The sequence below is a fragment of the Phalaenopsis equestris genome, unplaced genomic scaffold (assembly GCF_001263595.1).
Source record: "Phalaenopsis equestris unplaced genomic scaffold, ASM126359v1 Scaffold000814, whole genome shotgun sequence".
NCBI classification, from domain to species: Eukaryota; Viridiplantae; Streptophyta; class Magnoliopsida; order Asparagales; family Orchidaceae; genus Phalaenopsis; species Phalaenopsis equestris.
In genome coordinates, this window is record NW_018165254.1 from 440288 (window position 1) to 453933 (window position 13646).

The window sequence follows — 13646 nt, forward strand, 5'->3', positions numbered from 1 at the left end:
CATTATATATATATATATATATATATATATATCGATTCAACAGTACATTTTGTTTCAATAAACATGGAATAATAAACAGCACATATGGATGTCCATTTGGGTAAATTATGCATCACCTTATGAGTTGCAATGTATGCTAAGTAATATAATGATAGGAATTTAGATTATCATTCGATAGCAAAAGTAAATTAAAATGGCCGCAAAACATAGTGCTGTGAAATTAATATCTCAAACTAAAAGTAGACTACCAAATATATTAATTGCTCATATCAACAAAATAGTTTTTAAAATATATCATATCATTCAATAATAAAACTAGAAAAATACTAGTATCCACTGGCTTCTTATCATAATGCTCTGCATAAAAGATTCTATTCATCAGTCCCAAAATTTCTCCGTATTATCATACATAATTCACATATACGCCAATTTGAGTACTCCCTGAAGTTAACACTGACCAATCGCAATTCTCCAATAAGTTCATGAGATTCAACAAAGAGTCGCCATTAATTCAAATGCAAAGGTAAGCTATCATTAAAAAATTTATCCATCTGAAAACTATACATCTAATTGTTGACCTCTATATAACTAGTTTAAATTTTAATCAACTCAATAATAATAATAATAATAATAATAATAAATTATATGTGTCATTCGAAACAGACGGGCCGCTTGCGAAAAAATCAAAATGAAGCTCATCTCCCTCATTTCCTTCATTCCCACAAACAACAGAATTGGACGAGAGATGGGGAGAGACGGGAAGTGTGGGCGAGCAGAGAGGGAGAGATGAAACCGCTAGGAAGAGAAGAATAGAAGAAATTAATGCCCTAAAAGAAGAAGAAGAAGAAGACAAGGTGCAAGAAAACCCTAGACGAAGGTGAAAATATGTTGGCGGTCAAATCAATCAAATCAGGAATGAAGAAGGAAGAGGTGAGGGAGAACCAACCCGAGTAGCTAAAAGGAAGGGAAAATCGAGCAGTGCCGCTTACAGGAAGAAGAAATGGTCGGCCCATGTCTTGCAGGAAGAGAAGAAGCCCTAACATGTGGGAGAAGAGAGTTGAGGGGCTTTGGTTTTGCGAGCTTTCAAGCAAAGGGGGAAAGACCAAACTGAGCTATTTTAATAAAGTTAAGGTTTGCTTTTCTTAGAGATATTTTTATATATTTTAATTGATTTGCACCAAGGATTTAATAATGGATTATGGTAATTAATGTAAGAAGCATAAGAAAAGTGATTGTAAGAAGATGTTGCGACATTAGTAAGAGGTGAAGGAATATTGGATTGGGTATTGAAGTTATTTGAAAAGAACAAAGGATGAGGTAAGGATTTAATTTTAAGTTTTAAATTAATTAAATAATTACATGATTTAAGTATTGAATTAGGATTCAATATCAAAGGGCAGAAAAATAATGTGGATCGACGAGAAGAGTTAGCTTAAATAAAGGAAGGTTAGAGCTATACTTAAGTAATGTTTAAATTAATATTATGTAATTTTAATAGAGAAATTAAATGTTGAATAGCATATGAATTGATAGAATCAAGCTCATTAAATTGTCAAAAGAAAAAGACGTTTTTAAGGTAAACGTGAAATACAATTAAAATCAAGATAAGTAATTATGCTTTTGATACAGTAATATTTCTTGCTTTTAATTATATTTTTAGTTATTATAGAAAAATATCATTTTATTAATAGTTGCATAATAAGTTATTATAGAAAGATATCATTTTATTACATGACCCTTTTATTCTAGTAAAAATATATATATGTTAGTTTATTGCATGACCAGATATATATGTCAGATTATTACTTGACATTTAGAATTCTAATAAAGTTGTATCTGTTAAATTATCACATATCCTTAAATTCTAATAGAGTTGCATTTTTTTTGTAGTTAAATACAAATTATCTCATGAAAGTATTGTATGCCTTGAAAAATGAAATGAAAATATTGTATACCTAGAATCTTGTATGTACACGAAAGAGTTCACCCCCTTATGAAGTAGAAGACACTAATGTACCTGCACACGTAGATATTATCCTAACACCCCAGACAATTATGATGTTTAGATTGCTAACCAGTGTGCCGACAGAAAAATATTAGTCAGGAGCGAGCAAGCACTTTTCCCCCTCATACAATCATGTAGTTTGAATCACGAACCGTTGTGTCAATAGAATAATATTGGTCATATGCTCCTAAAATGAATATGAAAGTTAAGTGTACGTAATAGAAGTAAAATTAAAAAACTAAACATTAGAAATTAAAGATAAAGTTAATGCACGTCGAAGTTTAAGTTATTTCTATTGAGTAAATGCAATGAAAATATACATTAGATTATTATGAGATTTTTATAGTGAAGTATGAAAGACCAAAATTCATATTATTTTCTTATTTTCAAGTTACTGTAGTTTAGAAGTGTGATTACTCCATTGAGTTATCTTAGATAACTCAATATGTTGTTTTAATATTTTTTCAGGTTGTAAGTGTTTGAGTGACATGAATATTAGAAGAGTTAATGTGTACAAAAGGCGAAATCAACAACTGAAAATGTAAATTTCTTTTTGTTAATTAAAATGCTTTCATTAGTGGCTCTTTCAATTAATATTTGGATAATAAGTTATTGGTGATGGACATAGAATAATTAAAAACTTAATTTCACCATCCGACCATCTATTCCCATCTTGGTTCATTCTAAAAGCCTCCAGCTAAGTTATGATAGAAGTGGTATCAAAACATGGTTTATATTAAACAATATAAATCTTAATGGAAGATTTATTATGATGATTGAATCAACTGTAAAGAATATAAATTACCAATTTTAACTAAAATTAGATTGTTTTGCTTTTTTCCATAATTATGGATTAGAAGAAAGAGATCAAGGATAATATTATAGAAATTCACATGCCCCGAAATATTACTGTCACTATTAATGTTTTAGCTGAGATGATGAATGTAGTGACTCTGATGATTAACAAATCTCAGCCTTAGGTTAATTTTAAGGAGGGATGTCAGATGGACAAATATTTAAAGATATTTCAAGATATGAGTCAACTCACTTTTCTGGAGGAAAAAATCCAATAAAGGTTGAGAACTGACTGATGAAAGTGGAGAAGATTATAGATGGAATGTTCTAACCACCACAGATGAGGGTGACACTTGTCACTTTTGTCTTTGAGGGAGACGCTGAGAGATGGTGACAATGACATTTGCAAGAGAAATTTGAAAATAGAACGAGCCACTAAGTGTGGTGAGGGGAGTTTGTGGCAACCATTAGAGGCAGATTCATACTACTGTTAGGCAAAATACAGATGCGGGACAAATTTATCAAGCTGGTGCACGAAGATCGATCAACTATTTAGTATGATGTGAAATTTATCGTGCTCGCAAGGTATGCATCAAAACTAACTTCAAATGCCGAGAAGAATTTTCACGGGTTTCTTCCTGGATTAAAGGATTCAGTTATGCAAACATTAGTGTCACTTCAGATTGATGATGACTCAATGTTAGTGAGGATGGTTGGGCGAGTGAGAATGGATTTTCAACAAACTCAGAAACGAAAGAACATGCAAATAAGGACGAGCATTGCAGAAGTGGCACCAACATTTCATTCTAAAGAGTCTAACTAAGAAAAAATAAATTCATATGTTGATGGAGATATTATACATGTTAATATAAGCACTACACAACCCTGTGTTACGAGTGGGAAGCAAAATTACGATAAATTTTTATTTAGTTTGAAGGTGTGCTACTTGTGCAGACAACATTGACATCATATGAGAAACTGTCGTAATTCTACTCAGAGATCTACACCAAAAGCTAACTCAGGAAGGGATTCAACTCAGACAAATTTTTAAAAAGGATCTATTCTTAGAAGCAGTCAATAGAGGATGAGAAAAAATGGTACCACGCCTTGTAAGGAGCAATCAAGACAAAAAATCCGACCAAGAGCTTATTCCTTAACACAACAGGAACCTATAAACATGTTACTACTAATGATGATACATAGAGTCTAATTAATATTTTGTTTTATAAGCGTCAAGTTAGTTATCTTGTGTTGAGTACCTTTATAGACTTCGATTTCAAAAATCAGGTATTATTTTAGTTAATTTATATGTTTCAGATGTATGGGGTTGTTCAATTGAATTATATTTTGTCATATGTTGGATTTATCATATTTTCTTTGGTTATCCCTCCACATGAAATGGACTTTCTTGAAGAATTTTGGATAGATCATGCTTAATCTGCATAATGATTAGCTAGTGCGAAGTTCATAAATTTAGTGGATAAAATTATAATAAGAAGGGTAGATTGTAATAACTAGTTTAAATTTTAATCAATCTAATAATAATAATAATAATAATAATAATAATAATAATAAAAGCAATAAAATTATATGTGTTGTTTGAAACAAACATGCCAGTAGAGAGATAATTAAAATGAAGATTATCTCCCTTGTTACCTTCACTCCCCAAGAATGAATGAATTGAACAAAAAGTGAAGAATGAGAAAGAGGAAATGTGAGCAAGAGAGATGGGAAGGAGACAAAGCCGCTAGAAAGAAGAATACAAGAAGTCGGTGCCCTAAAAAGAGAAAGCAGTGAAGGTGGCACAAACCCTAGCCGAAGGAGAAGAGATGATGGAGGGTCTAATTGATCAGTCCAGTCAAGCAGATATGCATAAAGACAAAAAAGTAGGTGAGGGAGAACCAACCTAAGTAGCCTGGAAGAAGGGGAAATCAAACATTGTCACTTGTAGGAGAAAGAAACTATTGACTTGTGTGTCTTACAGGAAGAGAGGAAGCCCTAGCATGCGAGAAAAGGGTGTTGAGCGGCTTTGGCTTTGCGCACATCCGAACCAAACTGAGCTATTTAATAAGGTTAGAATTTTTTTCTTTGAGATATTTTTATATATATTAACTGATTCGCACTCAAGATTTAATAAAGGATCATGTTAATTAATGTCAAGAAGCATAAGAGAAACGAATGGAAAAAGCTGATGCCACATTAGTAAGAGGTGAAAAATATTGGATTGGTTACGAAAGTAATCTGACAGCAACTAAGGAGGTAAGGATTTATTTTTAAGTTTTGAATTCATATTTTAAGTATTGAATTATGAATCAATATCAATAGGTAGAAAAAATTGTGGTTTGAGGAGAAGAATTAGCAATAATAAAAAAAATTAGGATTTTATTTCCAAAATAATGTTTAAATTAATGTTATTTAATATTAATATTAATTATAATATTTAATAAAAGAAATCGAATGTGAAAGTCTTATAAATTGAAAGAATTGAAAGAATCAGGATCGTTAAATTGCCAAGATAAAAATAATACTTTAAGGAAAACAAGAAAAACAAGTAAAATCAAGATGAGTAATTATGCTTTTAATTTAAAGTAATATTTATTACTTTTAAATATAATTTTACTTACAATCTTTCACTATTAGGTTTTATATCAATGAATTTAAATCACATAAAATTCTTCATATTTTTAGCCAGGAATTATGCTTATCAAATATTATTATCTTAATAGTTGCATAATAATTTCTTTTAGGAAGATATTAGATTGATAGATATTAAATATCTCCTCAATCTTCCAATCATCTTTCGCACTTGTCAAGATTTCCCCGTATTTGCATATTTGACATGCCTCCCATCCCAATAACCCCTTGTCAGTAGCTCTAATTTTGACTCAAACCCTCCAAATTGACAATTCCTCACACGCAATCCCATTAGCACACTAGCTCACACAAGCTACTTGTAATACCCTTTTCAATGAGACTGCACAAACTCTCTCTCCTCTCTCACTCCCTCTCTCTCACTCACCACACACAATTGCTCAGCTCTGCCTCAGACCGTTTCACTCATCTACCCCCATCCAAACAACCGTCTTTTTGATAGCAATTGCTAGTTCCACGACATCATTATTTTATCTTTCCTTAAGCATCACACTCGCACGACATCTCCTACTTGCAGTAGCCAACCTCACCCCCCACCACACTTATGGAAACCAAACCCAAACTCCCACAAAAGCAACAAATTTCACCCATTCATCAAGCTTTATCATCATTTGATGACAAACTTCATCTACTAACCACTAGTTGAACAATCTCATCATCAACAATGGAATCCTACGACCACCAGTTCCCCATCTTCCTATCTATCTTGATAAAATTGTCTCTGTCTTTTAACATCACAACTCTAACACCTACCTAACCCCTCCTCATTCGATGTCGAAGTTAATTGACATATCTCACTCCTTCAATGAGCTCATCTCCATAACTCCAACAAACTTGTAGCTAGGGGTGTAAAAGAGTAGAGCTTGAGCAAGCTCAAGGCATGTTTGTGTTCAGCTCGTTGAATTTTTTTTTTTTGTGTTTGGATCATGTTTGAAACATCTCGTAAGTAACATGTTCATGTTTAGCTCGCTTTAAACTTGTTTGTTCGATTAATTTTGTGTTCAACTAAAATTAAAATTTCAAAAATCACATTTTTTTAAATTTTAAATTATTTTAAAATGAACAAAAAATAAAATATATTTCATATTCACAGAATCACAAACCAGTGAAAGGGTGAAGCTGAAAACTTCAAAATTTCTCCGCTTCAATTTTTCGGATTTCTCTCACTGTCATGTTGTGGGGCTCTTGCCTCACTTTTGGTCACCTCATTCTTGGTCGAAACATTCTTCCATTCTTCCTTCAATGGGTGGATGTTCATTCAAAATATCCATTTGCATTAATCATAAAAAGGAGTTAACGTGCAAAAGGAATGGCCTAAGGCATGATCAAAAGGCGCCATGTCGTCTCGGCGAATGGAAAAAGGCTCCAAAGATTCAGAAACCAAAGTAAAAGAAAAGCCATGAGAAAAGCCCTTTGGGCACAAAATGGGCAGCTCATTGAGTTCCTAAGGAACAAAATGAAAAGAGCTTGTCTGAAAGGCATAAGAAAAGAAAAAACATGTGAGTGATTGGGGTTGTCCCTCCAGCTCTGATGCTCCATTGCTACCTCATGAAGTTGATGATATTGATATTAGACCCTCGATCATAATACCTTTGGACTCTGCCATCCAAGACTGGAGCATGCATTTGATAGAAAAAATGGCCTCGGAGTCCACCATCCCATTGTAACAGTCTGTCATATGTTGTCCAATGGCACAGAAAAGCTCATAGGTTTCATCCCGGAGGACAACCCACATGTCGTTCATGTGATTCAGCAAAAGTGGGGGGTAGAAAGTAGGCAAGTGTAGCACTGGGACTGGCTAGTGTCGTGCTTTGAGATAGGAAAAGTGTGACATTTCGTGAGAGCCTAGATAATCATAGCTGCCATGATGGTAGGTTTGTGTTTCATCGCATTCCTAGCTCTCTAACACTGATGGATAGTGTAAATTCGGGCCAGCGGGGGGCCATAATGGATGCTAGTAAGTTGTCGAGTGACGTCACCAAAAGAGCTAAATAAAAGGATGTCGATGCCCAATTTTCGAAGAACCAATAAGGTTTCGCCCAGAACTCTGCACGTGGTCGTGAGGTGATCCCAGTTCCCGATCACTTTCAAATCCCGTGGGTAGTCAGCCAAACATTGGTGATGGTGGTGTCGAGTAGGAAGTGCCACCAAAAGAACTTCTCTTTGGTGGAAGGCAAGTCTGCCTAGCCACCAAAAATCTTTGTCCAGCTTAGGGAATTGTGTGGCATAGGCAAGGGAAGTAATTTTTTGCCCAGAGAAGGGCTTTGCGAGTCCTCCAACCTATTGCTTCCATCTTCCACCGAAAAGGACCTGCTCAATGAGTTGCTGGCCAAAACAAACCTGCAGCATCCCATATTCCAAGAGTTTTTCTCCCTAAGATCGGTTACCAAGAGGCTCTCCGCAGCTACAATAATCACAGAATTGGGCCATCAACAACCCCTATCAAGGATCCAATCATGGTATAAAACCAAAACCTTGCTACCATTGGCAATTCTCCATCTAACAATAACTTCAAGGCAGACCACCTAATCACAAATCATTTGCCAACAGACCACCTCATTAAAAATCATTTGCCAAGATGACGAGGTCCCTCTTCTCAAACAACACTTCCATGGATCATCACCACAGATGCCCCAAGACATCTAGTAAGGAGGTTGTTGGGCTCCGTCACAACATCCTAAGGTTGATGTTCCATACAAAGCAAGTTTCAGGGGTTAAATGGAGTTCACTAGCAATTATAGCGAAAAAAAAAACATTATAATAAAAAATATTTTTTTTATGTCGGCGTAGCTATGCCTCTTTTTGGCATAGTTATGCAACAATCGACACAACCATGCTAGTAGCAACGTAGATACACCATATCTCCCCACACCAAGCCATCAAAACCATGGCATCGCTCAAATGGTGCATATGCGCCTGCCAGGCGTCATTACACTAGTGAGTGGCGTAATTACGCTACCTTAATAAAGAGGCAGTGTAATTACAGTACGTAACTACGCCACCAAACCAACCTCCTCCCACTCCTTTACAAAGCCTCAACTGCTCCTGCCTTCTTCTCTTCTTCTCACCACCACTACACTCTTTTCTTCTCTTCTTCCCACCACCACAATCTTCTTCTCATCACTACATTCTTATTCTTCTCTTCTTCTTCTCTTATTTTCACCACCACATTCTTCTTCTTCTCTTCTTTTCACCACCATTACATTCTTCCTTTTCTTCTCTTAACCAAGGAACCCCCCTCCTATTTCTCCTCCTATTCTTCTCTTCTTTCCCTCACTTCCTCTCCTTTTCGTACATGAACAATCCACCACCATTCTCTTCTTCCTCCCACTCTTCCTTTTCTTCTTCTCATTCTCATGGCTGAATCCCAACACCACCACAGTTGCCTTCTTTCTTCATGCATTTTTTTATGCGGCTTGCTTATGTAAAGTTCATCTCATGAGAATTTTGTTTGTGTGTTCATTTCAAATAATTTCCATGTATGAAGTTAGTTTGCACATGTAGTTTATTTAAACAAAACTTATTTCTTTTATCTAGTTTATATGAAGTGAAGTTATTTCTCAAGTGTAGTTCTTCACATAAGAACTTTCATGTAAAACACTTGGATCCATGTGTAGTTTACATGTGGTTGGCTTCAGATAAATTTTGCTCCAAATATTTTCTTCAAATAAATTCTTTCATAGAAAGCACTTGGTTCCATGTGTAGTTTCCAAGTAGTGATTTCATATGAATTTTGCTCCATGTATTTTCTTCATGTAAATTATTTCTTCAAACACTTGGTTTCATACCTAGTCTCCATGTAGTTTGCTTCATATGAATTTTTCTCCATGCATTTTCTTCCTGTAATTTTCTCCTATGAGAAAAACTTAGTTCCATGTGTTTTTGCCCCTAAAATAGTTTGCTTTCATGTGTAAAGCTTCTATGTGTAATTTGCCTCCATATATGTAAATCTTCACCATGTATAGATCCTCCACACCCTTGGCTGAAACCCTAAATCATCATCTTCTCCTTGCCATGGCCGAAAAGCACCTCCATCCCACACCCCCTCCTTTTGTCTTGATTAATCACTTGATTGGCCTATCTGTGGTTTACTTTATGTGCTCAGTAATTCAAAAATGACTCGCATGCGTATGTTATTTAAGCAACCACAACAAAGGATGAAGATATAGGAATTATGTGCTTAAGCTCTCTTTCATTTAGCATTAAAAATTCTGTTTAAAAAAAATCTCATGTTTAAGTTGGCTATGTGACCTTATAGAAGATTTTATGCATGTGTTTGTCTTTCCAAAATCCCGTGAAAATATGTTCAAGTTAACGTGTTTAAGTCCTTATGCAAAATTCCATGCAATTTGTGGTTTAACGTGCCTTACAATATATATATATATATATATATATATTATGCAAGTTATGGTTTGATGTACTAATCCAAAAATTATGCAAGTTGAGGTGTAATGTGTTTATACAATAATCATGTAAATTGAGGTTTATGCGGCATTATGAAAAATTTTATGCATATGTGGTTATGTTCTTTCCAAAATCCCATGAAAATATATTTATGTGAATGTGTTCAAGTCGTTATGCAAAATTTCATGCAAATTGTGGTTTAATGTTTCTTGAAAAAAAAATAATAATAATGTAAATTATGCTTTAATGTGTTTATCCAACAATCATGCAAGTTGAGATTTAATGTGTTTCCCTAGACAACATGCAAGTTGTGGTGTTTGTGTTATTTTTTGGAAAAGTCATGCATATTGTTTTGAAAATTCATAAGAAAGTGTGATTCTTATATAATTAAATTAGAGTTTTCAAATTAATGAGTTTAGGATAAGATCACTTGCAAACTTATAGGTTTAAGTCATGAAATTTATACATTTAGGTAAGAAAATAATTGAAAAGTTTTTAGAAAGAAAGTTTTTATTAAAAAAGTAATCAATTAAATCTAAATGTGCAAGGGTTTACAAATACTTTCATAAAATTTCATGCCTAAATAGAGAAAACTTATTATTATTATTATTATTATTATTATTATTATTATTATTATTATTATTATATATAGTAGGCTTTGGACGCAGACTCGCACGTTGCTGGCCGAGCCTTCATCCTTGGTCGCGCCACAAACGTGTCGTTCTTGTCTTTGTATGTTTCGTCGTCGTCTGTGTTCGAGTGCGTCGGCCGAGCCTTCATCCCTATTCACAAACTACGTTCTCGTCTGCTACCTACTCTGCAATATTTCCTCACACAGTGACTTAAACCAGTAGCAGCCTTCGTCCCCGGTCGCAGTCTGTGGCCTTTCTTGTCTGCCAGAGATGGCCTCAGAGGTGCTTTCCTACACCGCCGCCCTCGCAGGTGATAATCCCGCTAAACCTGCTGATGCTACAGTGGTTCACAAATGCAACACTGATTTCCACCTTGCAGATAGTCCGATGTTTTCGCAGATGAACCATGATTCTGTTGCAGGATTTGGAAATTGCAATCTCATCAAAGAAGTAGAGAAAAAAAGAGGCAAATCAGCATTGTTCTTCTCTAACGTTGAAATTTCAACTCGTGCGAGAAAATACAAATTTTTACCAGTTGAAAAGTTCCAATTAGGTTGTCCTAAGATGGAGGTTTTCAGGAAGTTTTTTAAAGATTTCAAACTAGTTGGAATTTGATAGGTGGGTCTTTTCGACGGAAGACGTGTTATGATACAACTGAGCATCAAAGAAGATTACACAAAAATTTTCTCAAAGAAATTCATCACAATCAAGGGCAATCATATGAAATTGCTCAAATGAACCCCTGATTTTGATCCCAATCAAGAACCCCCAATTGCGCCTATCTGGTTCTCATTACCTGAACTTAAGCTTCAATTCTTTGACCTATCTATCTTATATGCAATTGGGACTATCCTTGAAAACCTTTGCAGGTAGACAAACCTACAGTTCATTTCTCAAGGCCCTATATTACAAGGATTTTGATTGAAATGGATATTACACTACCAGATGTAAAAGAAATCTAGTTTGGTTCTGCTCACAATAGTGATTGGCAGAAAATCGTTATTGAATAAAAACCTCACTACTGCAAATACTGCAAAATGTTTGGACACCCGTAAAAGAAATGTTTCAAATTGCACCCACAGTTGAGAACTAATAGTCAAAAGCAGGAACATGTTATTATAGCACCTGAACGCGCTTCTAAAAAACCTGATGACAGTCAACCTGATGAGAGATTCACCACAAGAATGGTGCCTGCCCCTGAAAACCCTTATCCTTACCATACTATAAGGGATAATGTTCCGACTGAAAATCAGAATAACCCCGCAGCTCTTATTCAGGAAGCATCAGGAAGCATCAGGTGCGAAGCATCAGGTGCAAATGTGACAATTCACACTTCACATACACTGGAACCTATCGCTGCGGCAACGAATGTCTTTCCCTCTACTGTTGTTCTAATATTTTAATCAGACCGAGGATCACATGAGCAGTCTTCAGAGGAAGAATGACAGGTTTACACTTTTCGGCAGAAGAAGAAGGCTGGGGGCACACTCCAACTTGGAAACTTAATGGATGATACTTTGGTTACTCCTGGCAATGGCACGACACTTCAAAGTTTGTTATTTGACTCCGCTCCTAAAACTAGAGGAAGAGGCAAGACTAAACTGGTTCGTCCCTAGCTACTTGTTTTTTGCTTTTTTTTTTTTTGAATATCTTAAATTTTTTTAGTCTCTCTGATCCTTTTGTTCGGCTAGTACTATATTTGGTATTGTATGGGTAGGATGCCTCTATTATACCCTCTCATACAACCTTTATGCATCATTTCTATTTCAACCTTTGGGCTTTTCAAAAAAAAAGATTACATAGCATTTTTGTAATTTAAAAGATCTTTATATATATATATATATATATATATCCCCAAAATTATCATTTTTGTAAGCTTAAGTTTAATTCAAACATAAGAGAGTTAATCTTAATGAATTTTTATAAAATTAAGTAAATCCAAATTCACTTTTTTAAAAATCCTAAGCTTAGGGCCTATTTGGGATCACTTTTTGTTTTAATTTTAAATATGTTTTGTTTTTGTTTTATTTTTTATAAAACATATTTGGTAGAGTAACTTTTATTTTTTTAAGAAAAAGATTATACTTTTTTTTAAACAATTGGGTCCATGTGCGCACCAGTATTAAGCTCTGCCACCATAGCGTATAAGACTTCTTCCTTACTCCACCCAGCATGAAGCATTACCTATGGGCTGACGGTCTGCAGCGGCGGGCACGTGGCAGCCAGAGGCTATTTTGGTTGTGGCGGGGGCCAATGACAAGCGACGGGCACAAGTTGCAACTGGCAAGGGCTCGCGGCGGGCAGTGAGCGATGGTGGGTTGTGGCGGGCGGAAGCAGTAGATAGAGGGAGGCGGCGGTTGACTTGCCCGGCGGTTGCCGGCTGGCGCCGGCAGTCTGCGGCGACTGAAGGCCGGCCTGTTACAGTTGGCAGCGAGCTACAAGCGGTAGAGCCTCACACAAGTAATGCTCAGAAAAACATGTTTTTAAAATAGTAAAAACAAAAATTTTGCGTTTTTAATGTTTTGAAAACAAGTCTTATGTGTTTTAAAAGTAAAATAAAATAACAAAAAATGAATGCTTTCAAATTCAAGACAAATACATAACTTTCAAATCAACCTTGAATTTTAAAACTTAACCTTAAAGTTAAAACTTCTCAAATAATTCAAAATCATAAAAATTTAAAATATGAGATTTAACTTCCACATTATCTAAACCCCTTTAATTTTCAAAACACTTTAAATTTTAAAAAATATTTATACCTTAAATAAAGTCTTTTAAGACATTTAAAACTCAACCCTTTTTTTACCGACCAAATTTAAGAAAAAACATAACCAATTAATACACTTCGAAAATTACTACTTTAACATTACATACACTTTCAAGTAAGTTTTTATATTTGTGTAAACTGTTATGCTAAAACATAAAGCTAAGACAAGTCATGCAAATCTTATATGTTTTACAAGCTATAAAAGTGAATTTGCAAGTAACACCTATAATTTTCAAGTTACATGCTTAGCACATAAGAGTGCAAACCCTAAACTAATTTATAATTATATATCTAATAATTGACTCATCCACATGTTTAATACTTCTTTTTGAATGATAAAATATACCTCTCTCTCTCTCTCTCTCTCTCTCTATATATATATATATATATA

General features: G+C 34.7%; 1 protein-coding gene across 4 annotated transcripts in view; it reads right to left on the bottom strand.

Moving 5' to 3' along the window:
- The window catches only part of LOC110031433 (eukaryotic translation initiation factor 4E-1-like), a 61829-nt gene that overhangs the window by 2953 nt on the left and 45230 nt on the right, over positions 1–13646 (bottom strand). The window contains exon 4 of one of the 4 annotated variants that reach the window (XM_020734623.1): positions 2121–2192. The exons of the other annotated variants lie outside the window; for them this stretch is intronic. Coding sequence (XP_020590282.1) covers positions 2136–2192 — 57 coding nt within the window. The 3' untranslated portion in view covers positions 2121–2135. Of the gene's footprint in view, positions 1–2120; positions 2193–13646 lie in introns of those variants that run through there. 4 annotated transcript variants of the gene reach the window in all.